The 24,907-nt window shown below is 45.3% G+C and overlaps 1 protein-coding gene across 3 annotated transcripts in view; it reads right to left on the reverse strand.

Annotated features, from left to right (window-relative positions):
• TANGO6 (transport and golgi organization 6 homolog) overlaps positions 1 to 24,907 on the reverse strand; it is a 116,127-nt gene that overhangs the window by 89,285 nt on the left and 1,935 nt on the right. For all 3 annotated transcript variants that reach the window (XM_073563446.1, XM_073563439.1, XM_073563453.1), the window contains exons 2-5: positions 20,083 to 20,744; positions 6,602 to 6,718; positions 6,114 to 6,264; positions 4,819 to 4,955 (exon numbers count right to left, since the gene is read on the reverse strand). In XM_073563446.1, the coding sequence (XP_073419547.1) occupies positions 4,819 to 4,955; positions 6,114 to 6,264; positions 6,602 to 6,718; positions 20,083 to 20,744 (1,067 nt within the window). The remainder of the gene's footprint in view (positions 1 to 4,818; positions 4,956 to 6,113; positions 6,265 to 6,601; positions 6,719 to 20,082; positions 20,745 to 24,907) is intronic.

A 24,907-nucleotide genomic window follows, 5' to 3' on the forward strand; every position in this document is an offset into this window, starting at 1 on the left:
CGTCAGCAACGATTTGGATTTCTGGATCACAGAGTGAATTACCTTTACGATGGACTACTTGCTAGAGATGGGGTGCACCTTACGAAGACTGGAAAACATGTATTTGGAAGTCGCCTTGTTACACTTGTAAGGAGAGCTTTAAACTAGAACATGGGAAGGGAAGCAAAAGACCAGAAAAAGCCATACACCTGACAAAAGTTATTGAGAACTCTGCTATTAGAAGTGGAAAGGAAGAACAAAGACAAAAGAATCTAATTAATAAAAATATTGGAGAAAGAGAAACCAATCACAAACTAAAATGTTTCTATACTAATGCACAAAGCATGGGCAACAAACAAGGAGAATTGGAACTACTAACGCAGGAAAAGAAATATGATGTCATTAGAATCACTGAAACTTGGTGGGACAATACACATGATTGGAATACAAGACTAGAAGGATACAACTTATTTGCAAGAAACAGACTTGATAAACGAGGAGGAGGTGTCGCATTGTATGTTAGAAACGCGTATATCTGCACAGAGATTGAAGCTTCAGAGACTGGGAGTTCTGTGGAAACTGTTTGGGTAAGAATACAAGGACCGAACAATGGAAAGGACACCATTGTAGGCATTTACTACAGGCCGCCAGTGCAAGCTGAAGATATGGATGAACTCTTTATGCATCAAATGGCCAAGTTCTCCAAAAAATATGACATAGTTGAAATGGGAGATTTCAACTATCCAGACATTTGTTGGGAATCTCTCTCAGGCAAAATTAACAGGTCAAGGAAATTCTTATCCTCTCTTGCTGACAACTTTATCTTCCAAAAGGTAGGGGAGAAAACAAGGGGAACTGCTACCTTGGATCTAATCCATATAAACAGGGAGGAAATGGTTGAGGAGGTAAAAGTGGCTGGGACCCTAGGAGGTAGCGACCATGCTATTTTAGAATTTTGGATAACTAGAGGCGGAAGACCTGTGAAGACTCAGACGTCAAGGTTAGATTTCAGAAAGGCAGATTTTAAGGGATTCAGAAAGAGAATTGGAGGGATCCAATGGCTGGATATCCTTAAAGACAAAAATGTCCAGGAAGGATGGGAAATCTTGAAAAATGAAATTCTCAAAGCACAATTGTTAACAATTCTGAAAAGAGGGAAGAATAGGAAGCATTTAAGGAAACCAGGATGGATGAACACAGAACTTAAGCACATGCTTAAAAGGAAGAAAAAAATATTTATAAAATGGAAAGAGGGAGGCATATCTAAAGAAGAATATAATGCTGTTTGCAGAACCTGCAGGGCACAAATCAGATTAGCTAAAGCTGACAATGAATTGAGGCTTGCAAGAGTTGTCAAAAGCAATAATAAAGGATTTTCGGGATATGTCAAAAGTAAAAGAAAAGTCAAAGATGCTATAGGATTTTTACAGGATGAAAATGATGAAATGGTAAGACAGGATGTTGAGAAGGCCGAACTTTTAAATTCCTATTTTGCATATGTTTTCTCTCAGAAAGGAAATGTAACATCAACTGTTCTTCACTGTCCTATTAAGGGAATAGAAGAATCCAGGATATCTATAAAAAGAAAGATAGTGAGGAAACACTTAGCTAACCTAAATGAATTCAAGTCTCCAGGTCCAGATGAATTACACCCCAGAGTACTGAAGGAGATAGCAGAAGAAATTTTTGAACCCCTCTCCATAATCTTTGAAAATTCTTGGAGAACAGGAGAAGTCCCAGAAGACTGGAGAAGAGCAAATGTCGTTCCTATCTTCAAAAAGGGGAAGAAGGTGGACCCAGGCAACTATAGGCCGGTGAGTCTGACTTCTATACCAGGAAAGATCTTTGAACAAAGATATTAAACAACATGTATGTCAGTACCTGGATAAGAATGAAGTGATTAAACAGAGTCAGCATGGGTTTGTAACTAATAAGTCATGTCAGACTAACTTAATTTCCTCATATGACGGAATCACTGATTGGGTGGATCACGGAAATGCTGTAGATATAGTATATCTTGACTTCAGCAAAGCATTTAACAAAGCATCTCATACAATCCTTATTGAAAAAATGACTAAGTATGGAATGGATAAGGAAACTGTTAGGTGGATTCATAACTGGCTTAGTGATCGGACCCAAAGAGTGGTCATAAATGGCTGCACATCCAGTTGGAAGAATGTCTCAAGTGGGGTACCACAGGGCTCTGTTCTGGGCCCTGTATTGTTCAACATCTTTATCAACGATTTAGATGAAGGAATTGAGGGTAAACTGATTAAATTTGCTGATGACACAAAGCTAGGAGGGATAGCTAATACTATAGAAGAGAGAGAGAGGATTCAAAAAGATATAAATAAACTGGAGCAGTGGGCAGCAACTAACAATGATTTTTAACAGGGAGAAATGCAAAGTACTACATCTGGGCAATAAAAATGAAAAAAGCATATACAGAATGGGAGGAATAGGGCTAAGCAACAGCACATGTGAAAAAGACTTGGGTATACTAATAGATCACAGACTGAATATGAGTCAACAGTGAGATGCAGCAGCAAAAAAGGCAAATGCAATTCTAGGATGTATTAACAGAAGCATACAGTCTAGATCATGTGAAGTCATTATTTCCCTCTACTCCTCTTTGGTCAGACCTCATCTGGAATATTGTGTCCAGTTTTGGGCACCACATTTTAAAAAAGACAGCAACAAACTGGAGCAAGTTCAGAAAAGAGCAACCAGAATGGTGACCGGTCTGCAAACCCTGTCTTATGAGGAAAGGTTGCAGGATTTGGGAATGTTTAGTTTGCAAAAGAGAAGACTGAGAGGAGACTTAATAGCTGTCTACAACTATCTCAAGGGCTGTCACATTGTAGAAGGATCATCTTTATTCTCATTTTCACAAGGAAAGACTAGAAGCAATGGGATGAAACTGAATGGGAGGAGACAGATTAGATATTAGAAAAAACTTTTTGACAGTTAGAGTGATCAATGAGTGGAACAGGCTGCCACGAGAAGTGGCGAGTTCTCCTTCAATGGAAGTCTTCAAAACAGAGGCTGGACAGACATCTGACTGGGATGATTTTGCGAATCCTGCTTTGAGCAGGGGGTGGGACCAGATGGCCCAGGAGGTCCCTTCCAACTCTACGATTCTATGATTCTATGAATGGTCGTCAAGCAGGGTCACATCCAAGAGGTCAGGTCAAGGACAAAATCGTAAAGCTAATGGGTAGTCATAAGTCAAGCCCAGATTAGAAGACACACCAAATGCACAGCACACAGGTAAAGGCAGGTAGCAGAAACATTAATCCCTTAACGAACGCTGACACGCCTTTTAAAGGCGGCAGTTAAGGGGTCTTATTCCTCAACGCCGCTTTTTAACAGCGCTGAGAAATAAGTGTATAGCGCACCCCCAGCCTTGGAAAATCTCTGGTGTCTCAGCTTTTCACTGAATAATGGCGATCACAAGAAAAATAAGAGAGTCCGGTTTTCCATTCATTTCTCTCGCCACCGAATATGATTTAGCATACCAGAGGAGAGAGAAATGGGGTCCCCCGAGCACACCCGGTACCTCCGCCATCACCGGATTTTCCTGATCCATCCCCCAGCCCTCTAGGTCATCTTCCCACAAGTGGTTAGGGGTGTGTTAGGGGTTGGAGTTAGAATTGAGGGGTTTTCCACTGTTTAGGTACCTCAGAGAGTCTCCAAACATGACACGGTGCCCGTCATCGATTCCAGCCAAGTTGGCATTCAAAAAGTCAAACAGTGCTCCCACCCTTCTGAGCCCTACCATGCACCCAAACAGTGGCTTTGCCCCATACACGGGGTATCGGCGCACTCAGGAGATATTGCACAACAAATGTTGTGGTCCATTTCCTCCTGATACCCTTGTGAAAATAAAAAAAGTTTGGGGATAAATTAAATTTTTCGTGAAAAAAGTTAAATGTTAATTTTTTCCTTCCACATTGATTTAGCTTTCATGAAGCACTTGAAGGGTTAATAAACTACATGAATGTGATTGAGTACCTTGAGGGGTGCACTTTTTAGAATGGTGTCACTTTTGGGTATTTTCTGCCATATAGGCCCCTCAAGGTCACTTCAAATGTGTGGTGGTCCCTAAAAAAATGGTTTTGGAAATTTTGTGGGAAAAATGAGAAATCGCTGGTCAACTTTTAACCCTTATAACTTCCTAACAAAAAAAAAATAACGTTTCCAAAATTGTGCTGATGTAAAGTAGACATGTGGGAAATGTTATTTAATGAGTATTTTGTGTGACACCACTCTCTGATTCAAGGGCACAAAAATTAAAATTTAAATTGTAACATTTTCAAAATGTTTGCCAAATTTCATTTTTTGTCAGAAATAAACGCAAGTCATATCGAAAAAATTTCACCACTAACATGAAGTAAAATATGTCATGAAAAAACAGTGTCAGAATCAGTGGGATCCGTTGAAGCGTTTCAGAGTTATAACCTCAAAGGGACAGGGGTCAGAATTGTAAAAATTGGCTTGGTCAAAATTGCCTCGGTCACTAAGGGGTTAACCGACAGTGGGAACTGGTACTCAGGGGTTTATACAGTAACAGCCCCAGCAGTGGTGACAGCTGATAGAAAACAAATTAACATGATTAACCCCTTAGCTTCTAGACTGGCCAAAGACAAGTCCCAGAAACTATATAGGATTGATGCTGGCAAGCATCACCAGCAACAACGTCGCAGTGCCACCTAGCAGCCGAAGCAGAAACCGGCGTAGATGTTAGTTATATTATACAAATATGCCAAGTCCAAAACAAAATGCTTGGCATCTCTGATTTACTATTTTTTTTTTTTGCTTCATGAAATATATTCTTACCTGTGGACATACTTTACGGTAATATTCCTCTAGAGTAATTGACTGCTGAGGGCATGATGCCAAGATTCTTGCTATCGCATCACACTTCTTCCAGTTGCTGGCAGCAGCTTCAGCCTCTCTTCCCCCCACTACACCAGCTGTAAAATGAGAAATCAGAAGTCCTGTTATGTACTAAACAAAAAAACACTACATTAAAAATTACTATATTTTATATACAGTCATGGCCAAAAAGTGTTGGCACCCTTGAAATTGTGCAAGAAAATAAAGCATTTTTCCCAGAAAATTATTGTAATAACACAAGTTTATTTCCATTTTGTGTATTGGAAAAACACACAAACCCAAAGAAAAGAAAAAAAAAAGAAAAAACATTTTGGTGGTTTGATTTTATTCTTTCCCTTACGGCGTTTACCGATCGGATTAATTATTTTTATATTTGGATAGATTGGGAGTTTCTGAACGTAGCAATACTAAATAGGTGTATTTTTTATTTTGAATGGGGCAAGAGAGGGGTGATTTAAACTTTTATTAATTTATTTTTTAACACCTTTTTACTTGCTTCAATAGTCTCCTTAAGAGACGTGAAGCTGTGATCTTCTGATCGCTTGTGCTACACACAAAAGGGCTTCAGCCTTATTATGTGTGGCAGAAATGCTCATCTGCTATGAACGCCAGCCTCTGGGCGCCACTCATAGTAGATCGGCAATGACAAGCACGGGAGTTTCCTGCAGACCCCGAGTTGTCATGCCAACTCATCGGCCCCCTGCGATCATGTGACAGGAGCGCCCATGGGAGTGGCTTGTGACTCACTCATGTTAAATGCCGATGTCAGAGATTGACAGTGGCAATTAAAATGTTAGCGGCGGGTGAATCGCAATTCAACCCACAGATGTTAGGGGCACATGACATCTGATCAGATCAGCTGTCATGTACCTGAAAAAATACAGGCTAAGCGCCGTATCAGAGAGAGAGGCAACCTATGAAGTATCTACACGTGCCAGGTCGTAAAGAGGTTAAAAATAAAACTTGGAGGTTATATGGAGCCATACTATAGTTGTTTGAATTGGATCTAAGGTCTTAATAAGATTAAGAAAAGAAAACTTACCACCTATTAAAGGAAAATTAGCTTACTGTGTGATGAAATATCTAGGGTGGAAATACAATGCATATTAAATGAGAAGTACACAGCGTTACAGTACTTAGCAGAACTTTTACCCTATAGCCTTAGCCAATGTATAATTTTGAGCAACAGGTCGTAAAGATCATATACAATATGTTGGCTCTCAGCCTCAACAAACCTCCTGCATCTTCCAGGATCCCACGTACCACAGCTTGCACCCCATTATGTCTCATCAATCTTTCCGACAGCAACTGTCCAATAAGGCGCCGCAACCAGGAGGGTGCTGGAGCTCTCTGCAGGGAGGCTGAAGCACCAGAAGGATGAAGACCCTGGAAAATTGGTTAACTACATGTAAATCAAAAGGATTTTCTGTTTTCAGATTCTAGCAGTGAATCTCGTCGCTGCTTCCGATGTATGTTACTCTCTACAATGAGGACATCCTCTCAACAGCGCTGCAGCCAATCAGGGAGCTCAGTGGCTCGTGCCGTTAACTTGAGCAGAGCTGCTAAGCTCACTTATTTGACCCAGTGTTGACAATGTGAAGTCAGCATAGCAGACAAAAACAGACACCAGGAGAAGCAGTGGAGACTCACTGCTGGACCCGGGGAGTGTGATTAAACCAGTTAGTTTGTTAAGTCTTAATGTAATGTGTAATAACAAACGTACCTGTCTAGGACCGCCCTGCAAGATGAGGAGCTCTCGAATAACAAGAGGCTGGTACAAGTGATCCATCAGTCTTCTGAAAGCCTCCTTGCACTTGCCTCTCTCACACGCTGTCAGGATCTACAGAAAACAAAGTGAAAAGAAATTATGGGAATGCCAGGAGACCGCTGATAGGAGCAGTTCATGTAGTCTTGTGTAAGGTCACTCTTACTTCTAGTGCTATTTTAGCGATAGACCAAACATCTAGCTGGCTGCCATGGTTAAAACTTCAGCTTTTGGATACTTACTTCTACAAACAGCATCACATACAAAACAAGAAAAACATACTTCTAGCCAAAAGCTGACACCATGACTATCACCCATGCTCCTTCACCTCTTGTGCACACTACGCTGAATTTATAGGCATCCGAATCTGGAAGCGTTGACCTGGCCTCTACCATTCTCCGCTATATTATTATGCATTTATATAGCACCATTTATTCCGTGTGAAAAGGGGAAATATAGACAGGTACAACAAACATGTGTAAGACAAGGGACACGCAAGTACAGAAGGAGAGAGGACCCTGCCCGCGAGGGCTCACAGTCTACAGGGATGGGTGAGGATACACTAGGAGAGGGTAGCTATATTAGCTTTTAATATACATTCACATCCTCCATCCATATTTGACACCTGAAAAATCCACTGTATATTACAGTTTTAGCACAGTGCATAAAAAAAATTAAATCAATTTTTGGAAAATCTGAAGCGTAAATTGATAGGCGATAGCAATTGAAGCTTGCCCATTTATGCTGTGAATACAAAGAATGAAACCTGCATTAATCACAAAATGGTTACCAATAGACAAATACATGGTAACCAAAGGTACTTCTTAATAAAATATCATTTTTATTGATATACTAATATTAAAATGATAAATAAGAAAAGTGCTAGGTCACATTAAAAGAGGGACAAAGACACCACGGAGTACCACATAGCACAAGATATTTCAAATAGCACTGCCCAATACAGTGAAATACAAGTACAAAATACTTGTAAATGAGGACCAAAAAATATAAAGTGCGGGTAGGTAAACACTAGACTCAAATGGCTTAAAAATAGTATAATCACAAAAACGTGACAGTGATGCAGCCAGCATAATACGAAGTGAAATAGCAATCTCACAGACACAGGACTTGTGCCACCCCAGACAGTAATAAAAGTGTATGACTGAAGTATATTGCACTATAGTCAATGGGGGGGACTGGTCTAGATGCTAAGAGATCAAGCTAGCTGCTTTGAGAAGCATATAAACCTCACGCTGTAAAATAAAATGATATAGGAAGTAGAATTATAAGGGCATACTTTACCAAGTGATGTGAACGTGGCAATCCCAGGCATTCCTCTGCCCCGACGCATGTTTTCAACAACATTGAGATCAGGGCTTTGTGAAGGATACTCCAAAATACTGACTTTGTTATCCTTAAGCCACTTTGTTACTATTTTGGCAGTATGCTTCAAGTCATCGTCCATTTGGAAAAACCTGTTCCACCAAAGCTTTAACTTCCTGGCTGATGTCTTCAGATATTGCCACATAATTTTCTTTTTTCATGATGGCATCTATTTTGGGAAGTGCACCAGCAAAACAACCCCACAACATGATGCTGACACCCCTGTGTTTCACAGTTGGGATGGTGTTCTTAAGCTTCTCCCTTTTTCCTCCAAACATAACGATGGTGTCATGGTTGTGGACAGGGTTGATTTTGTATGGCCTCCTTTTGGTTTGGGGAGGGCTATATTTACCCATCTTCATCTGGGGATCCTTGTCAGTGATACATTCATTCATTCCTGGATGTGTGTCTGACCCCCTGGTGTGCTTGCATACTGTTTTGTCCGTTTGCCTCTTAGTGTATGACTCGGTCTGTTTCCTCGTTATGTGCTTTGCCTTGTGACTCTGTGCTTATTGTCTGTCTCCGGCTTTGACCTTTGTCTTGATTACTCTTACTTCCCACCCCATTTGTACTGCACCGCTATCTTCGGCTTCCTAACCTTTTGCATCTCACCCTTCTGCACTATACTGACCTCCCAGTTTGACATCGGCACATTCTGACTACTCTCCGGCATCGCTGGTCACCGCCGCTACTCGGTGTCTGGCTCCGCCTCCGGCCAAACCCCCGGTGGTCACGTGCTTCAGGTCCTGCGCTCCAGCCAGTGAGCTCACCGCAGCTCTCCCAATACACTCTCTGACACTTGGAATTCTTGCGCAGACTCCTGCTGTAAGTCTGCAGCAAGGTTCTTGATAGATGGTCAATATGCCCTAAAAGCTCAATTTTAGTTTCATCAGACCATGGGACATGTCTCCAAAAACTAAGCTCTTTGACCCTGTGTGCATTTGCAAACATTAATCTGGCTTTTTTATGTTTCTTTTGGGAGTAATGGCTTCTTCCTGGCAGAGTGGCCTTTCAACCCATGTTAATACAGTATTCGTTTCACTGTGAATATTGACACAATCTTACTAGCTTCCGCCATCATCTTCACATGGTCTTTTGCCCTTGGGTTGAAATGCACATGTCAGATCAAAGTGCGTTCATCTCTGGGACATAGAACCAGGCTCCTTTCTAAGCGGTATGATAGCTGAATGTTCCCTTCTTGCTTGTACTTCCGTATAATTGTTTGTACAGATGAACAAGGCACCTTCAGGTATCTTGGAATTGTACCCAAGGATGGGCCAGACTTGTGCAAGTCCACAATTCTCTTCCAGATATCTTGGCTGATTTCTTTAGACTTTTCACATGATGCTACACAAAGAAGCAGTGTGTTTCAGGTGTGCATTAAAATACATCCACAGGTGTGTTTATAACTCAGATGTTGCAAAAAAAAAAAAAAAAGAAGTTTCCAAACACATGACATCATCATATGGGCAGTCCAGAATCGTTTAACTCCTTAATGACCAGAGATTTTTTGGTTTTACGGTTTTCGCTTCCCTTCTTCCCAGAGCCATAACTTTTTATTTTTCCATCAATATGGCCATGTGAGGGCTTATTTTTTGCGGGACGAGTTGTACTTTTGAACAATATCATTGGTTTTAACATGTCGTGTACTCGAAAACGGGAACAAAAAATTCCAAGTGCGGTGAAATTGGAAAAAAAAGTGCAATCCAACACTTGTTTTTTGTTTGGCTTTTTTGCTAGGTTCACTAAATGCTAAAACTGACCTGCCATTATGATTCTCCAGGTCATTACGAGTACATACACAAAACATGTCTAGGTTCTTTTTTATCTAAGTGGTGAAAAAAAATTCCAAAGTTTGCTAAAAAAAAAAAAAAAAAAAAAAAAAAAATTGCGCAATTTTCCGAGACCCATAGCGTGTCCATTTTTCGTGATCTCAGGTTGGTATTTTTTGCATGCCGAGCTGACGTTTTTAATGACACCACTTTTGTGCAGATATGTTCTTTTGATCGCCCGTTGCTGCATTTTAATGCAATATTGCGGCGACCAAGAAAACGTAATTCTGACGATTCGATTTTTTTCTCACTACGCCGTTTAGCGATCAGGTTAAACCTTTTTTATTCAGTTGCCATGACAGCACCATGAGAGAGGGGATCCGCCCTTCGGGGACAGGGAACCTACAGACATAAAAAGGCGGCCCTCTCTCCCGCTCCAGTTGGTTTCCTGTCCCTGACAGGGGACCCTGCAGACATACCTGAAGAGGAGTAGATGGATGCCCGGGCTTGGCGGCCGATTCAGGCAGCGGGGGTCCCCTGCCTCGGCCTGACCAGGACCATGGAGGCACCGCACAGCAGGGGAACTGTCGGTGCAGGCGACGTAGCTGTATGTGGCCTCCAGGGGAGGGTCCACTACAGGTAGGCCCGTGCCGGTGCCGTCGCCGGTTCCCCTTCCTCCCTCTCCCCGCCGAGACCGGGGTGGGCGCTCTCCTCTGCCGGGGCGTGCGGGCCCGGGGAGTGTCCGCGCCATTGCCGCCGCCTACTTCCCCTTTGGGGGGCGGCTGTCGCTGTGCGGGCACGGTCTAATGACGCGGCCGGTCGCGCCGGAAGTGACGCGCGGGCGAGCGCTGCGGCTGCAGCCCAGGCATCGCGGGCGCGCCTCTGGGGGTCAGACGGTGGCGGGGGGTGTGCGTGTGGCGTCCCGGGGGGGGGGGGGCGGCCGTGCGCCGGCTGGGGGAGGGGGGCGTCTCGCCGCGGGTTCGGTCGGGGGAGGGGGGCGGAGGAGGTGGGGAAGGTGAAGGGGACCAGGCGCTGATGGAAGGCACCTGTGAGCCCCAGAGGGGGCGGTGCCACGTCTACTTAAGGGCTCAGGTGACCAGGAGAGCTGCTTCTGGCCCTGTAGTAGCCCATAATGGCGTCTCAGGAGCAGCCAGAGCCTTGGGAAGAGACGCAGCTTAAAGCCTCAGAGAAGCCGGAGCAGCGTTCTACCAGCAGCAGCAGCCGTTTTGAGAAACACAAGTCCACTCAGAAGGCGAGACCTGAGAAGTCCACGAGCCGGAGTATGGCGGCTCCGATGGACCCCCCGCAGAACCCGGTATTGCGCGGTCACATGCCAGAAGGCGTGGAGGGGGTAAGTGAGCTTCGAGAAAGTTCATTGGGTGATGATCTGTTCCCCTTATGTTCCCTCTTTCCCATTCTGCCAGGAGAAAGAGTTCGGGAAAAAGCAAGCACAGACAGTGTGCCGAGTGCGGAGTCCCCCTCCCGGACGGTCAGGGAAGGAATCTCTGTAGACCCTGTATTAACCACTTGGTCTCGGAAGAGACGGCCGACTTTTCCTCCAGTATAAGGGAGATAGTCAGGCAGGAACTTAGGAGTTCGGCTGGATCTCGGTCTCCAGCAAAACTTAGAGACAAGTCCCCTAGACCATTACTCTTAGTCTCCGACAGTGATTCGCAGGAGCTAGGATCAGATTCATCATCATCTTCGTCCTCGTCATCTGAGACGAGATCAGGACGTTCCTGTTTCCCGCTGGAGCGGGTCAATCGTTTAATAAAGGCGGTAAATACTACAATGGGGATTGAGGTAACCCCAGCAGAGAAGTCGGTACAGGATTGTATGTTTCGGGGTTTGGACCGGAAAAATCGAAGGTCATTCCCTCTAATAGTCAAGGTCAGGGCTCTTATCACTAGAGAATGGAAAAAACCTGAAAGGAAGGGCTCCCCTACCTCCAGCCTTTAAAAGAAGGTATCCCTTCGAGGAAACAGATTCGGCATCTTGGGATAAAGCCCCAAGATTGGATGCAGCCATAGCAAAAGCTTGCAAAAAGACTTCCCTTCCCTTTGAGGATCTGGGTAGCTTAAAAGACCCGTTGGATAGGAAAGGCCGATGCTTTCCTCAAAGGATCCTGGGAAACATCAGCTGGAGCTCTTCGACCAGCGATTGCAGCCACATGCACTGCCAGATCCCTAACAGTTTGGTTAGACCAGCTAGAAAGACAGATTAGGGATAAAACCCCAAAACAGGACATTCTCTCCTGCCTCTCGACAGCTCAGGGAGCAGCAGCCTTCCTCTCGGATGCATCGGCGGACTCAGTGAAATTGGCAGCCAGATGCGCGGCCCTCTCCAATGTAGCCCGCAGAGCCTTATGGCTTAAATGCTGGCCGAGTGATTTGCAGGCCAGATCGAAATTATGCGGTGTCCCGTGTGAGGGAACTTACTTGTTTGGCAAAGTTCTGGACGAACTGTTGAAGAAAGCAGGAGATAGCAAAAAACGCTTCCCATATTTGGGTAGACCACCTTTCAGAAGGGGATCTTATAGAAGGTGGTTAGATCGTAGGCGACCTTGCAGAAAAAGACCCAGATACGATACCAGAAGGAGAGGTAGGGGGTATATGCTAAACACCCCTCGTGACCGTAATGATCCCAAATGACTGTCGGGCCCGGTGGGAGGAAGGTTACTGGCCTTCTACCCAGCCTGGTTGCGTATCTCAAATAGTCCTTGGATACGGAGCATCATCAAAGCGGGACTAAGATTCGAGTTCCAGCAGTCTCCAGGCGACAAGTTTATCCTAACTCCCATCCATTCTTCACCCACAGAACAGAAGGCGTTGGAGGCAGAGATCTACGATCTTCTCCGAAAAGGTATACTGATTAAAGTTCCTGAGCCGCAAAGAGGTAAGGGGTTTTTTACTCCCCTCTCTTTCTAGTCAAGAAACCGGATGGCTCTTATCGCACCATAATTAATCTCAAATGCCTTAATAAATTCATCAGAATTTTCTCTTTTAAAATGGAGTCTGTAAAATCGGCGATTAAATTACTGTTCCGGGGGTGCTTTATGGTGGTCCTAGACCTTAAAGACGCCTATTATCATGTTCCGATACATGTAGAATATCAGCAATTCTTAAGGGTAGCTGTCTCACTGGAGGGAAAAATAGGCCATTTTCAGTATACAGCACTTCCCTTTGGGGTGGCGGTGGCACCCCGGGTCTTTACAAAATTAATGGCGGAGGTTATGGCCCATCTGCACGAACAAAACATTCTTGTAGTTCCCTATCTAGACGATCTCCTGATTGTGGGGAACTCGGAGACTCATTGTGCCACCCAATTAGGGAAGGTAATAGCCAGCCTCCAGGATCTGGGGTGGATCATTAACTTTAAAAAATCATGACTACAACCCACAAAAGTACAATTCCTGGGCCTTACTATAGACTCTGATTTGCAGGAATCTCGTTTACCAGAGTCTAAGGTTCTGAAAACTCAACATCACATATGTAGGGTAATAGATAATCCGTCAATGACCCTTAGAAGGGCTATGTCACTCTTAGGCTCTCTTACGGCATGCATTCCGGCAGTACTCTGGGCACAACTCCACACAAGAACCCTACAGTGGGACATCCTACACAACACCCATCGGCTGGAGGGTTGCCTCGATGCCAGAGTCACCTTATCTGATGTTACGGTTCAGTCCCTTCACTGGTGGTCCCTGGGCTCGAATCTATGTAAGGGGGTTCCTTGGATAAACCGAATCTCACGAATTCTAAAAACAGACGCTAGCCCCAGAGGTTGGGGGGGCTCATATGGGGGACAACTGGGTCCAGGGAATATGGTCCCCGCCAGAACAAAGTTTCTCCTCTAACCTTAAAGAGTTGCTAGCAGTACAGCGGGCGGTGAATGCTTTTCTTGTGTCCCTACAGGGAGAACACGTCAGAGTATTCTCAGACAACCAGATAACTGTAGCCTATATTAACCACCAGGGGGGAACCCGGTCCAGGCCCTTAATGGATGAAGCAGATCATAATTTCCAGATCGCCGAACGACACCTCCTATCCCTCACAGCTCTACACATAAAGGGAAAACAAAACCTGACAGCAGACTTTTTGAGTCGCAACAGGCTCAAACAGGGAGAATGGACACTTAAAAAAGCCATCTTCGGACAGATCGTGCACAGGTGGGGGCTTCCAGAGATAGACTTGTTTGCCAGAAGAAAGAACAGTCAACTCCCTCTATTCTGCTCTCTGGACCCCAGAGAAAACCCGTACGCGGTGGACGCTTTCCTGGTTCAGTGGAGCTTCGGACTGGCGTACGCCTTCCCCCCTCTGAATCTGATTCCGATGGTGCTAAGGAAGATCCGAGAGGACAGAGCCAGGGTTATCTTGATAGCCCCATTCTGGCCCAGGCGGACAAGATTTCCTTGGCTAAGAGAGATGTCTGTATCCCAGCCATGGATTCTCCCCGAGCTCCCGGACCTTCTATCTCAGGGTCCGGTATATCACCCACGGGTCTCCAATTTACATCTAGCGGCATGGAACTTGAGGGGGAACTTTTAAGGGGAAGAGGGTTTTCCCCAGAGGCTAGTCAATACCCTCCTAAAAAGTAGGAAGGCCTCCACAACAGATATCTACGCTAGAATCTGGAAAAGGTTTCTAGCAGTGTCAGGAGCAGAAGTCGGTCAAAGAATCCGAATTAGTCAGGTTTTGGAATTTCTTCAAAAGGGGTTGGAGATGGGTCTAGCCACAAATACACTTAGAGTCCAGGTTTCGGCATTAGGGGCTTTTTATAACTGCAACTTAGCGAGCAATTACTGGGTGGCAAGGTTCATTAAAGCAGCAGCAAGATCCAGACCCATCGTTAAAGACAGACTGGTCCCATGGGACCTCAATCTTGTTCTATCAGCTCTGACAGAGCCCCCCCTTTGAGCCTATTGGTTCCATTCCCATAAAGATCCTGTCATTTAAAACTGCTCTGTTGGTGGCCCTCACCTCAGCTAGGAGGGTTAGTGACTTGCAGGCCCTCTCTAGGATACCTCCATACCCTCAGTTCACAGATGATAGGGTCACCTTATAACGCGACCCCTTATATCTACCCAAAGTCACCTCAAAATTACACAGGCTTCAGGAAATAGTCCTCCCATCCTTCTACCCAAACCCCTCTAACCCGACCGAGCAGAAGCTCCATTTCCTCGATGTGAGACGGTGTCTCCATAGTTACATTTTAGCCACGGAGCCATGGAAAAAAGACAATGCCCTATTTGTGTCGTTCCAGGGAGCTAGGAAAGGCCTTAGAGTGTCCAAAAAAACACCATAGCTAGGTGGATTAGGGAGGCTCTCTCTTTTTCTTATACTGCAGGTGGACTAGAGATCCCGGAAGGCATAAGAGTGCACTCTACTAGGGCCATGGCAACATCCTGGGCAGAAAGGTTGGAAATATCCATCGAGGACATATGTAAGGCGGCCACATGGTCCTCTCCAACTTTTTTAAACCACTATAGACTAGATTTAGGCGGGTCCGCCGACCTCACGTTCGGGAGAAAGGTGCTTGAAGCAGCTATCCCTCCCTAGAGCTTTCCTCATCTCTGTAAGTCTCTCGTGGTGCTGTCATGGCGACTGAATAAATGCTCAACTACTTACCGGTAGCGGAGTTTTTCAGGAGCCCATGACAGCACCTTCACATTCCCTCCCTCTGCTCTCACGTACTGGGTCAGCACCTTTTTACTTGGGAAAAAAAAAAAAAATAGTCACAGTAGTAGAGACATGTAATTAACTGTACATATTTAAGTTGCCACTAACCAGGGAGGTCCTCTCATGCTCTGAAATCCAACTGGAGCAGGAGAGAGGGCCGCCCTTTTTATGTCTGTAGGTTTCCTGTCCCCGAAGGGCGGATCCCCTCGCTCGTGGTGCTGTCATGGGCTCCTGAAAAACACCGCTACCGGTAAGTAGCTGAGCATTTTAATGATAGATCGGGCGATTCTGAACCCGGCGATAGCTAATATGTGTGATTTTTTTATTGTTTTATTTTGAATGGGGCGAAAGGGGGGTGATTTAAACTTTTATTTTTATATTTTTAAAACTATCTTTCTTTAAGTTTTGACATGCTTCAATAACCTCCATGGGAGGCTAGAAGCTGCCACAACTTGATCGGCTCTGCTACATAGAGGCGATGCTCAGATCGCCTTTATGTAGCAGAATTACAGCATTATTATAAGCACCGACCACAGGGAGGTGCTCATAGCAATATGGTATCAACAACCATAGAGGTCTCCAGGAGACCTCTGGTTGTTATGCCGACAAACCGTTGACCCCCGATGACGTGACCGGGGTCAGCGGTGAGCGCATTTCCGGACGGATGGCCGGGAGCGCTTGTTAAATGCCGCTGTCAGAGTTTGACAACGGCATTTAACTACTTAATAGGCGTGGGTGGATCACGAATCCACCCGTGCATTTGGCAAAAAATGAATAATTATGGTAATCCTAATTAATCTAATACGGGAAAGGTTTATTTTGATTTCATGTCACATATTGAGAAAAACATGCATCTTTTCATATAGTGTATGTAAACTTCTGGTTTCAACTGTACAGTATGGTAAGAATAAATAGAAAGAAATGGCTTCTCGAGTTGGTTTGAATTAATTTGCAGCCTGACCCGCTACCACGTAGAAGACTTCTTTTCTTGTGTGTTGCACCAATTCTTTGGAATGCACTACCCAGTGTCAGGAACACCGCACTGCACTTGCTCACTGAGCCAGTGCGCATGTCCTGAGTACAAAAACTGTGCACAAAGATACCTGCGGAGCGGGACAGCAGTGGTGACGATGCATGCTCCAGGCTCACAGGACCTGAAGCACGTGACTGCTGGGGGCATGGCCTAAGCGCCACAGATCTAGGAGCTGCAGGGAAACTCCTAGTAAGGTAACTACAGGACAATGTTACCAAGGGGCACAGACAGAAACCAGATTAAGCTGAGGTCAAAGCACGAGATCGCATGACAGTACCAAAGGGTTAGACAGAATGGATAGTCGGGACGTAGCAATAGATCAGAAAACCAGAACAGGCAATAGACGGTACAATAGGGACAAACTGTAACGGAGTAACGATAGCCAAGCCAAGAGGTCAGAAACGGAAAAGACAATAGTACCAAAACGAGAGATGGAGTACAGAGTGAGGGGACGGACCGGGTCATACACGGGAAGCAAACAAGCAATGCAATATACAGGCACACCAGGGGCGTCAGACACACAGCCAGAATAACAGTATAGCTGACAGAGAGCCCAGGTAAAGAGTGAGTATAAATACCGTGCCCAGATCCAGAAAGAGGCCACGTACACTTAACCCTGTGAGTGCAGGGCAAGAACCCTGATCAAACCATGACACTCAGGACAGTTTGATTAATCCCCAATACCCCCCAGTTTTAAACGTGCTTTAAAAACAAATTTCTTCAGAATGACCAATCGCCTGAACATACTTATTCAACTATCCCAGTTTTTCACATACAAATTTTTTTCAAAACCAGGACCCTCATATCATCTGTTCTCACGCCCATCATTTAATAATAGCTTTCTGTGTCTGTACTTGTTACACATACCCGTTGGTTACCAGTTCATGCAGCATTACATGATCACCCTAATTATATTGATGGCTGGACCGTACAATGCAAGCAATTGTAACTATCCACCTTTCTCATCTCCCCAAGTTCCTCCATACACTGAGCTTGTGAAAAGGCCCTCACGCCTCTTGTTATCTGTTGATTTATGTGATTATTGTTATTCTGTAATGTCTTCATAGTCCATACAAGTCCCATCTTAAGTGTAAAACGCTGCAGAATAGGTTGGCTTTATAGAAACAAAATTATTATGATTGGCCACATCAGTTGTGTGTGGCTGTTGGACAGGAGCCCTAAGAACAAACTTTCCTCAACGAAGAGGTAAAAAAAAATCCCTTTTCGATCAGAATAAATCGCTGGATGAATGACCCATCTTTAGTAAGACAATAGTCTCCATATCTCACTGTACTTACGTACAGTGAAGAGTTTATTTCTATGCTGCAACAAATATATTCATTTTGTAGCAATACAAATGTATGGGTCACTACAGAAAAAAAAATGGTTCTCGACACTTCAATTTGTTCCACAGCTTTAAACCCTCCCCAGGCCTGCTATCTTCCTCTCTCATCCAATGAACCTATTGACTTTGGCAACAGCCGCCTGGTACTGGTTACTGAAGTTTAATTACTATGCACGTTATTTTCCAGGTCAGCTTTATTATAAGAATATGATTAAACTGGTTTCCCCTTCTTTATGCATTTTGTACATCTACATATTTAATTGCCAGTTGGCCGCTGTCACAGAATCCCATAAGGCGCCTGCGCAAGTGAGATACGGTATATAGTCGAGTATAAGCCAGCGGGGGAGGGGGAGCCGCAGGAGAGAGCAGCTGTGACAGCATACTCACCCACTCCTGGCACGGTGGCTGCAACATTCCTGCATCTCTCTCTGCTTTCACGGCTTCCAGCAGCACTTCCTCTATTCAGTGGTCACATGGTACAGCTCATTAAAGTCATGAATATGGACGCGTAGGTGTGGAGCGCACACTCATTACTTGTGCTGTATCACCTGACCGCTGAATACAGGAAGTGCTGCTGGAAGCCGGGAAAACAGAGAGAGATGCAGGAATGTTGCAGCCACCTCGCCAGGAGGACCGTGGGAGCCGAGCCAAGGGAAGCCATGCATACAGGATGGGACCAGGGAGCCACGCATACCACGACAGGGATGGGACCAGGGAGCCACGCATACCACGACAGGGATGGGACCAGGGAGCCACGCATACCACGACAGGGATGGGACCAGGGAGCCACGCATACCACGACAGGGATGGGACCAGGGAGCCACGCATACCACGACAGGGATGGGACCAGGGAGCCACACATACCACGACAGGGATGGGACCAGGGAGCCACACATACCACGACAGGGATGGGACCAGGGAGCCACACATACCACGACAGGGATGGGACCAGGGAGCCACACATACCACGACAGGGATGGGACCAGGGAGCCACACATACCACGACAGGGATGGGACCAGGGAGCCACACATACCACGACAGGGATGGGACCAGGGAGCCACACATACCACGACAGGGATGGGACCAGGGAGCCACACATACCACGACAGGGATGGGACCAGGGAGCCACACATACCACGACAGGGATGGGACCAGGGAGCCACACATACCACGACAGGGATGGGACCAGGGAGCCACACATACCACGACAGGGATGGGACCAGGGAGCCACACATACCACGACAGGGATGGGGGGGAGCCACACATACCACGACAGGGACGGGGAGAGGCACACATAGCAGGACAGGGACGGGAGGACAATGCATACCCGGCTTATACTCGAGTCAAAAAGCTTACCCAGTTTTCCGTGACAAAATTAGGTGCCTCGGTTTATACTTGAGTGTATACGGTACACGTCTCCACTACTCCCACGCAGGCGCAGTAACAGCCGCGTTGTTACTATGCATGCGCGGGAATAGCAGTGACGTGTATGTCACTTGCGCAGGGGCAGTTGGTGGCCGCAATTCCCGCGCATGCACAGTAACAGCCACAACTGCGTGCTCTACCTGCGCTGCTCCTGTCAGCACCACGAAGCATACATAGATGTTAATTTCACCACACTACTGATGCGATAGCACCGGGCCTAGTTCTAGTTGTGTTATATTTGCCACTTATATGCCCTCTAAAATCATTTACATGCATGTAAATGTTATCAGCAGATTTCTAGATTTTGCACCTTAAAATACCAATCCAGATATTTTTTTTCTATTACAGCACTGGAGTAGTGCTACTAATCTAAGTTCAATGCCCCTAGCATAATAATTACCAGCCACCATTTTCATCCGTTATCAACTCTGTTCCCGTCGGTCTCCAGTAGTTTGTTATCTGCAGATCGCTCCACTGTTTGATGGGTGATCTGAAAGTGACAACTCAATGTAAGTCTACGACAGCCAGAACGAAGCTATCATTGACTTACAGTGAGAGCTTGTGACCGTTGCCTCTGACTTATGGTCAGAGCTGCAGTGGGGCTTTAGGTTTAGCAGCGAACTTTAAAAATGGGAAAAATTGTGTGTGTGCCTGGAATCAGAAGCAATGCTTTCTATATTGGCATTATGAGGTGCCCATTACATTTAGCACATAACAGATGAGGGCAGACTTTCATATTTTACAGTGCAGACAATTCTGTATGTTCAACTTAAGAAGAAATGGAAAACAGTTGATATTATACCTTCAGACTCTCTTTTGAGCCCTCATCAGAGTTCCCTTTGGTTGGGCAATATCCAAGCTGACATAGCCCGGCCATCAGGTCTCCCAGATGCTGTGTAAAGAACAGGTTTCCTAAAGAAGAATGACGAGACACCTCCACCAAGCACATACATGTAACGTACAGCCTACGTGTACGGACATGTGGCAAATCACATGACACCATCGAGCATACAAGGACTCCAAATTCTGACCGATGCTGTAAAGGAAGGCCAATCCCTGGAAGAAGATATGGGCAAATTCCCATAGACACCACAAACTGCAGTACTGATTGGACAGTCCTCTGCTGAGCTATGCTAAGAGTATCTGGACTCAGAGGAGGGGCTGCCTCAGGGGTCCTCAGGTTGGGTTTGGAGGGTTGAAAAGACTTTGCCAATTTGATCATAGTCTCCTTAAGACAAAGCAGTAGCAGCAGGGCTTGTGAAGTGAACTTCCATGATGGATCAGCTTGAGATTGCAGAATTTCATTCAACCATGGGGAATTCGTGGAGACCCTTTCTCGTAAAGTCACTAGGGGCTCCCACTTTGAGCCTTGCTTTAGTTCTTCCTCTAGGGTAGACACATTAAACTGTAAGGTGTTGAGTAAGGCAGCTCGTTTATCAGTATTCTGGCCACTAGATCCAGATTCTGGAATAAAATAATAGAGACAGAATTAATAGTAGCGTCAGACAACAGCTAGTAGCATGCGAGCATAAATAAGTTAGCGACAACCTTCCTTTATGAGGCAGAGAGGTTACCCATTGAGAAAAGATTTAGGAAAAACTAGCATAACAGAGAAGAGATGCAGTTGCCCATAGCAACCCATCAGGCTTTCACTTTCATTTTCCATAGCACCTCTGAGGAATACAGGATTTTGTGGGGTTTTTTTTCTTTTCATAAACAATTGCTCCATGTTTTCCTTGCACTTAGTTCAGAGATAGAGACAGCTACATTTATGTGAAATAAAACTGCCCTTACCCATAGGACATGGTCAGAAAAGGTTTAATGTCACGCATGGCTTTAAGGAGGACATGTATAGCAAGTATTCTTGCTCCAAAATAAATAGCTATATTTTCTCTTCCACTGCTAATCCTCCTTGATACGTAGAAATACATTCAGTCTAACCAGTGGAGGATTGTCCCTATTTGCTGACAATATCCAGCAATATCAGACTGTGGAAGACCATGCCTCTTCCACAAAGGAATGGTGACACCCAGCTGTTCATTTATTCCAATATTTCTTGGAGGAATAAAGGTGCAGTGAAGACTGAGTTCTTACTAAGCTAGCTTCTTTAAATCACACACATTCACACATAATTGACTATAATGATACCAATTTTTCAGTCCACTTAAAGGGTTACTCAAAAATAACAAGCCTTTAATAGTATTCCCAATCTCCAGGAATCCAAACAGGGGTCAGGAACTGCAGAGTCCCTCATGAATGGAGGGGTGCATGTTTGGACTCAGGGCCAGTCATTGAGACTTTTGGAGAAAGAAGAGTGCAGGACTTGGCTATATTACCAGCAGTCCCATAGAAAATGAATGGAGCTGAGGCCGAGAATTAGCACTTCTGCAACATTCAAGATGGACTCTGCAGTCCCTGACCAAGCTCTCACAATCACTGGTGGTCCCTTTAGGCAGATCCCCCTACAATAATAATCTTTACATACCGCCAACATATATTTCGCAGCATTTTACGATTCAGAAGGGACATGTCTGATATTGCCTATACATTTCTGACACATAATTCAACAACTAACAAGAGGAATGAGGGTCGTGTTCTCAAGCCTACAATATGTGAGGATTTCTGTCATGAAAAAGGATAAGAGCTTCTTGTCATATAAGGTCCAGACATCATAATAAAAAAGGGTATTCAAACAACACTGCATGAACCGGTCACCATCCAGTATCTATAGAAGTACAGATACAAAGTGCTACTGAGGGCGTAGAGGGTGTAGAAACAGATGATAGACAGGACCAGATTGAGACAGTAGGGAGAAGAGGAAATACTTCCACGAGTGAGCTGAGGCGATACGCCAGGCTAAAGAAATGAGTGTTTAAAGCACAGTTGAAACTGAAGACTGGAAATTTATGCTCCACTCCAGATAATGGTGTTAAAGAGCACTGGTGTGGCTCAAGACAAGTCTTTGAGGCAGAAGTGTAAGGGTACCGTTACACGTAGCGATGCAGCAGCAATTCCGACAACGATATGGATCACTGGTGCATCGCTAAGTGGTCGCTAGTGAGCTGCCACACAGGCAGATCTCACCAGCGACATAGCAGGGGTCGGGGATCGCTACTTACCTGTCAGACGCGGCGATCCTGACGTCCTCCCGCCCGCGTCCACGCGTCGCTCGTCATCACAGCAGGAAGCGCCGCAGTAAGCACCCAACGAGAAATGGTCCAGGACGTTCTCGCGCGACCAGCAATGAGCAGCGGGGGGAGCCGGTCGGAGTTAAGTATCACATGTAGCGATATCGCTGCTATGTCACAAAATCAGTGACGTTACAGCGATATTGCTAGCGATATCGCTATGTGTATCGGGCCCTTAAGTGTGTGAATTCTAGACAATGTTAGTATTAGGTCACTAGCATAACGGAGAGCACAGAACAGTGAAGAGTTTTGTGGGTGAGAATGATCAGATTAGATTGGACTCTATCGCCTATGGGCGACGACTGCAATGGCTGTCACAGGGTAGAGGCATCTGTGTAGAGGTTGGAGGACAGAAATACAACCCTGGCTGCTGTATGCAGGATGGATTGAAGAGGGGAGAGTTTAGTAAGAAGGAGACTGATTGGTAGAAAGTTGCAATAGTTCAGAAATGAATGAATAAGAGCAACAGTAAGAGTTTTTGCAGTCAAAAGATAATAAAAGGTCAAATTCTAGAGATATTTTTGAGATGCAGGTATCATGAGCGAGCAAGCGATTGGATGTAGGGAGTGAAGGAAAGATCTGAATCAAGAGTGACCCCAAGACAGCGGGCATGATGCTGGGGAGTAATGGTGGTGCAACATATAGAAATGGCAATATCGGGCTACTGACCATGTGCATAAAGTGCAGCAATAGCACTACCTCACTACTGAGCATGCACATTAACTGCAGCAATAGCACTGCCTCACTACTGAGCATGTACATAAAGTGCAGGACCAGCACTGTCTTACTACTGAGCATATGCTTAAGGTGCAGTACCAGCCCTGCCTCACTACTGAGCATGTGCATAAGGTGCAGCACCAGCACTGCCTCACTACTGAGCATGTGCATAAGGTGCAGCACCAGCACTGCCTCACTACTGAGCATGTGCATAAGGTGCAGCACCAGCACTGCCTCACTACTGAGCATGTGCATAAGGTGCAGCACCAGCACTGCCTCACTACTGAGCATGTGCATAAGGTGCAGCACCAGCACTGCCTCACTACTGAGCATGTACATAAGGTGCAGCACCAGCCCTGCCTCACTACTGAGCATGTACATAAGGTGCAGGACCAGCACTGTCTTACTACTGAGCATGTGCATAAGGTGCAGCACCAGCCCTGCCTCACTACTGAGCATGTACATAAGGTGCAGCACCAGCCCTGCCTCACTACTGAGCATGTACATAAGGTGCAGCACCAGCCCTGCCTCACTACTGAGCATGTACATAAGGTGCAGCACCAGCCCTGCCTCACTACTAAGCATGTACATAAGGTGCAGGACAAGCACTGTCTTACTACTGAGCATATGCTTAAGGTGCAGCACCGGCCCTGCCTCACTACTGAGCATGTACATAAGGTGCAGCACCGGCCCTGCCTCACTACTGAGCATGTACATGAAGTGCAGCACAGATTCAGCTCAACTAAAAGCCGATACTTACGAGGCTGAAGTTGGTTTCTTATTCGGCAAATTTTTTTCTGTTTTATATAGGCTTACCAACAAAAAAATATGCATCACAATAATAAAGCATAATGCAGTGAGGTTCCCTGATGTGAATACACTTAAAAACCATCTACAAAAACCATCAAACTGGCACAAAAATGGGCATCAAAGTGGGCACCAAAGAGCGTTAACCCTTTCTTTAAGTGACTTTGGGCCACTGATCTCACACTGCAGACATAGAACAGGGAGCCCCACATCAAAACCAGGCTTCTCCTGCCTGGCCCAAATGGGTTCTGGCCATCAGAACTGGCATCCAAGTGGGTAGAAAGTCGATTTTGGCCATTTGAAAAATTAACTGATGTTTTTGAGGGGGTTAAATGACTCTGCACCACTGATCTCACACTAAGAATACACAGATAGTGATGCCTGGTATCAAACACAGGTCCCTCTAGCCTGGCCCAATGGGTTCTGGGCATCAGAATTGGCATCAAAGTGGGCAAACAGCCGATTTTCACATATTTGTATAAGTAGCTGATGTTTTTAAGGAGTTAAATGACTTTGGGCCACTGATCTTACACTAAGAATACACAGATAGTGATGCCCCGCATCAAACCCAGGTCCCTCCAAGTGGCCTAAATTCATTTAACCCCTTAAAAACATCAGTTACTTATTCAAATCTGTGAAAATTGACTGTGTCCACTTTGAAGCCAGTTCTGATGCCCAGAACTCATTTGGGCCAGGCTGGACGGACCTGGGTTTGATGTGTTGCTCCCTGTTCTATACGTCTGCAGCATGATATCAGTGGCCCAACGTCATTTAACTCTTTCTTTAACGCTCTGTTGTACCCACTTTGAAGCCCTTTTTTTGTGCCAGTTTTACAGCTTTTGTAGCTGTTTTTAAGTGTATTCACATCAGGGCACCTCGCTGCATTGTACTTTATTACTGTGATGCTTAAAAAGT

This window comes from Dendrobates tinctorius, unplaced genomic scaffold (assembly GCF_039654945.1).
Source record: "Dendrobates tinctorius isolate UK_male_01 unplaced genomic scaffold, ASM3965494v1 ptg000015l, whole genome shotgun sequence".
NCBI lineage: Eukaryota > Metazoa > Chordata > Amphibia > Anura > Dendrobatidae > Dendrobates > Dendrobates tinctorius.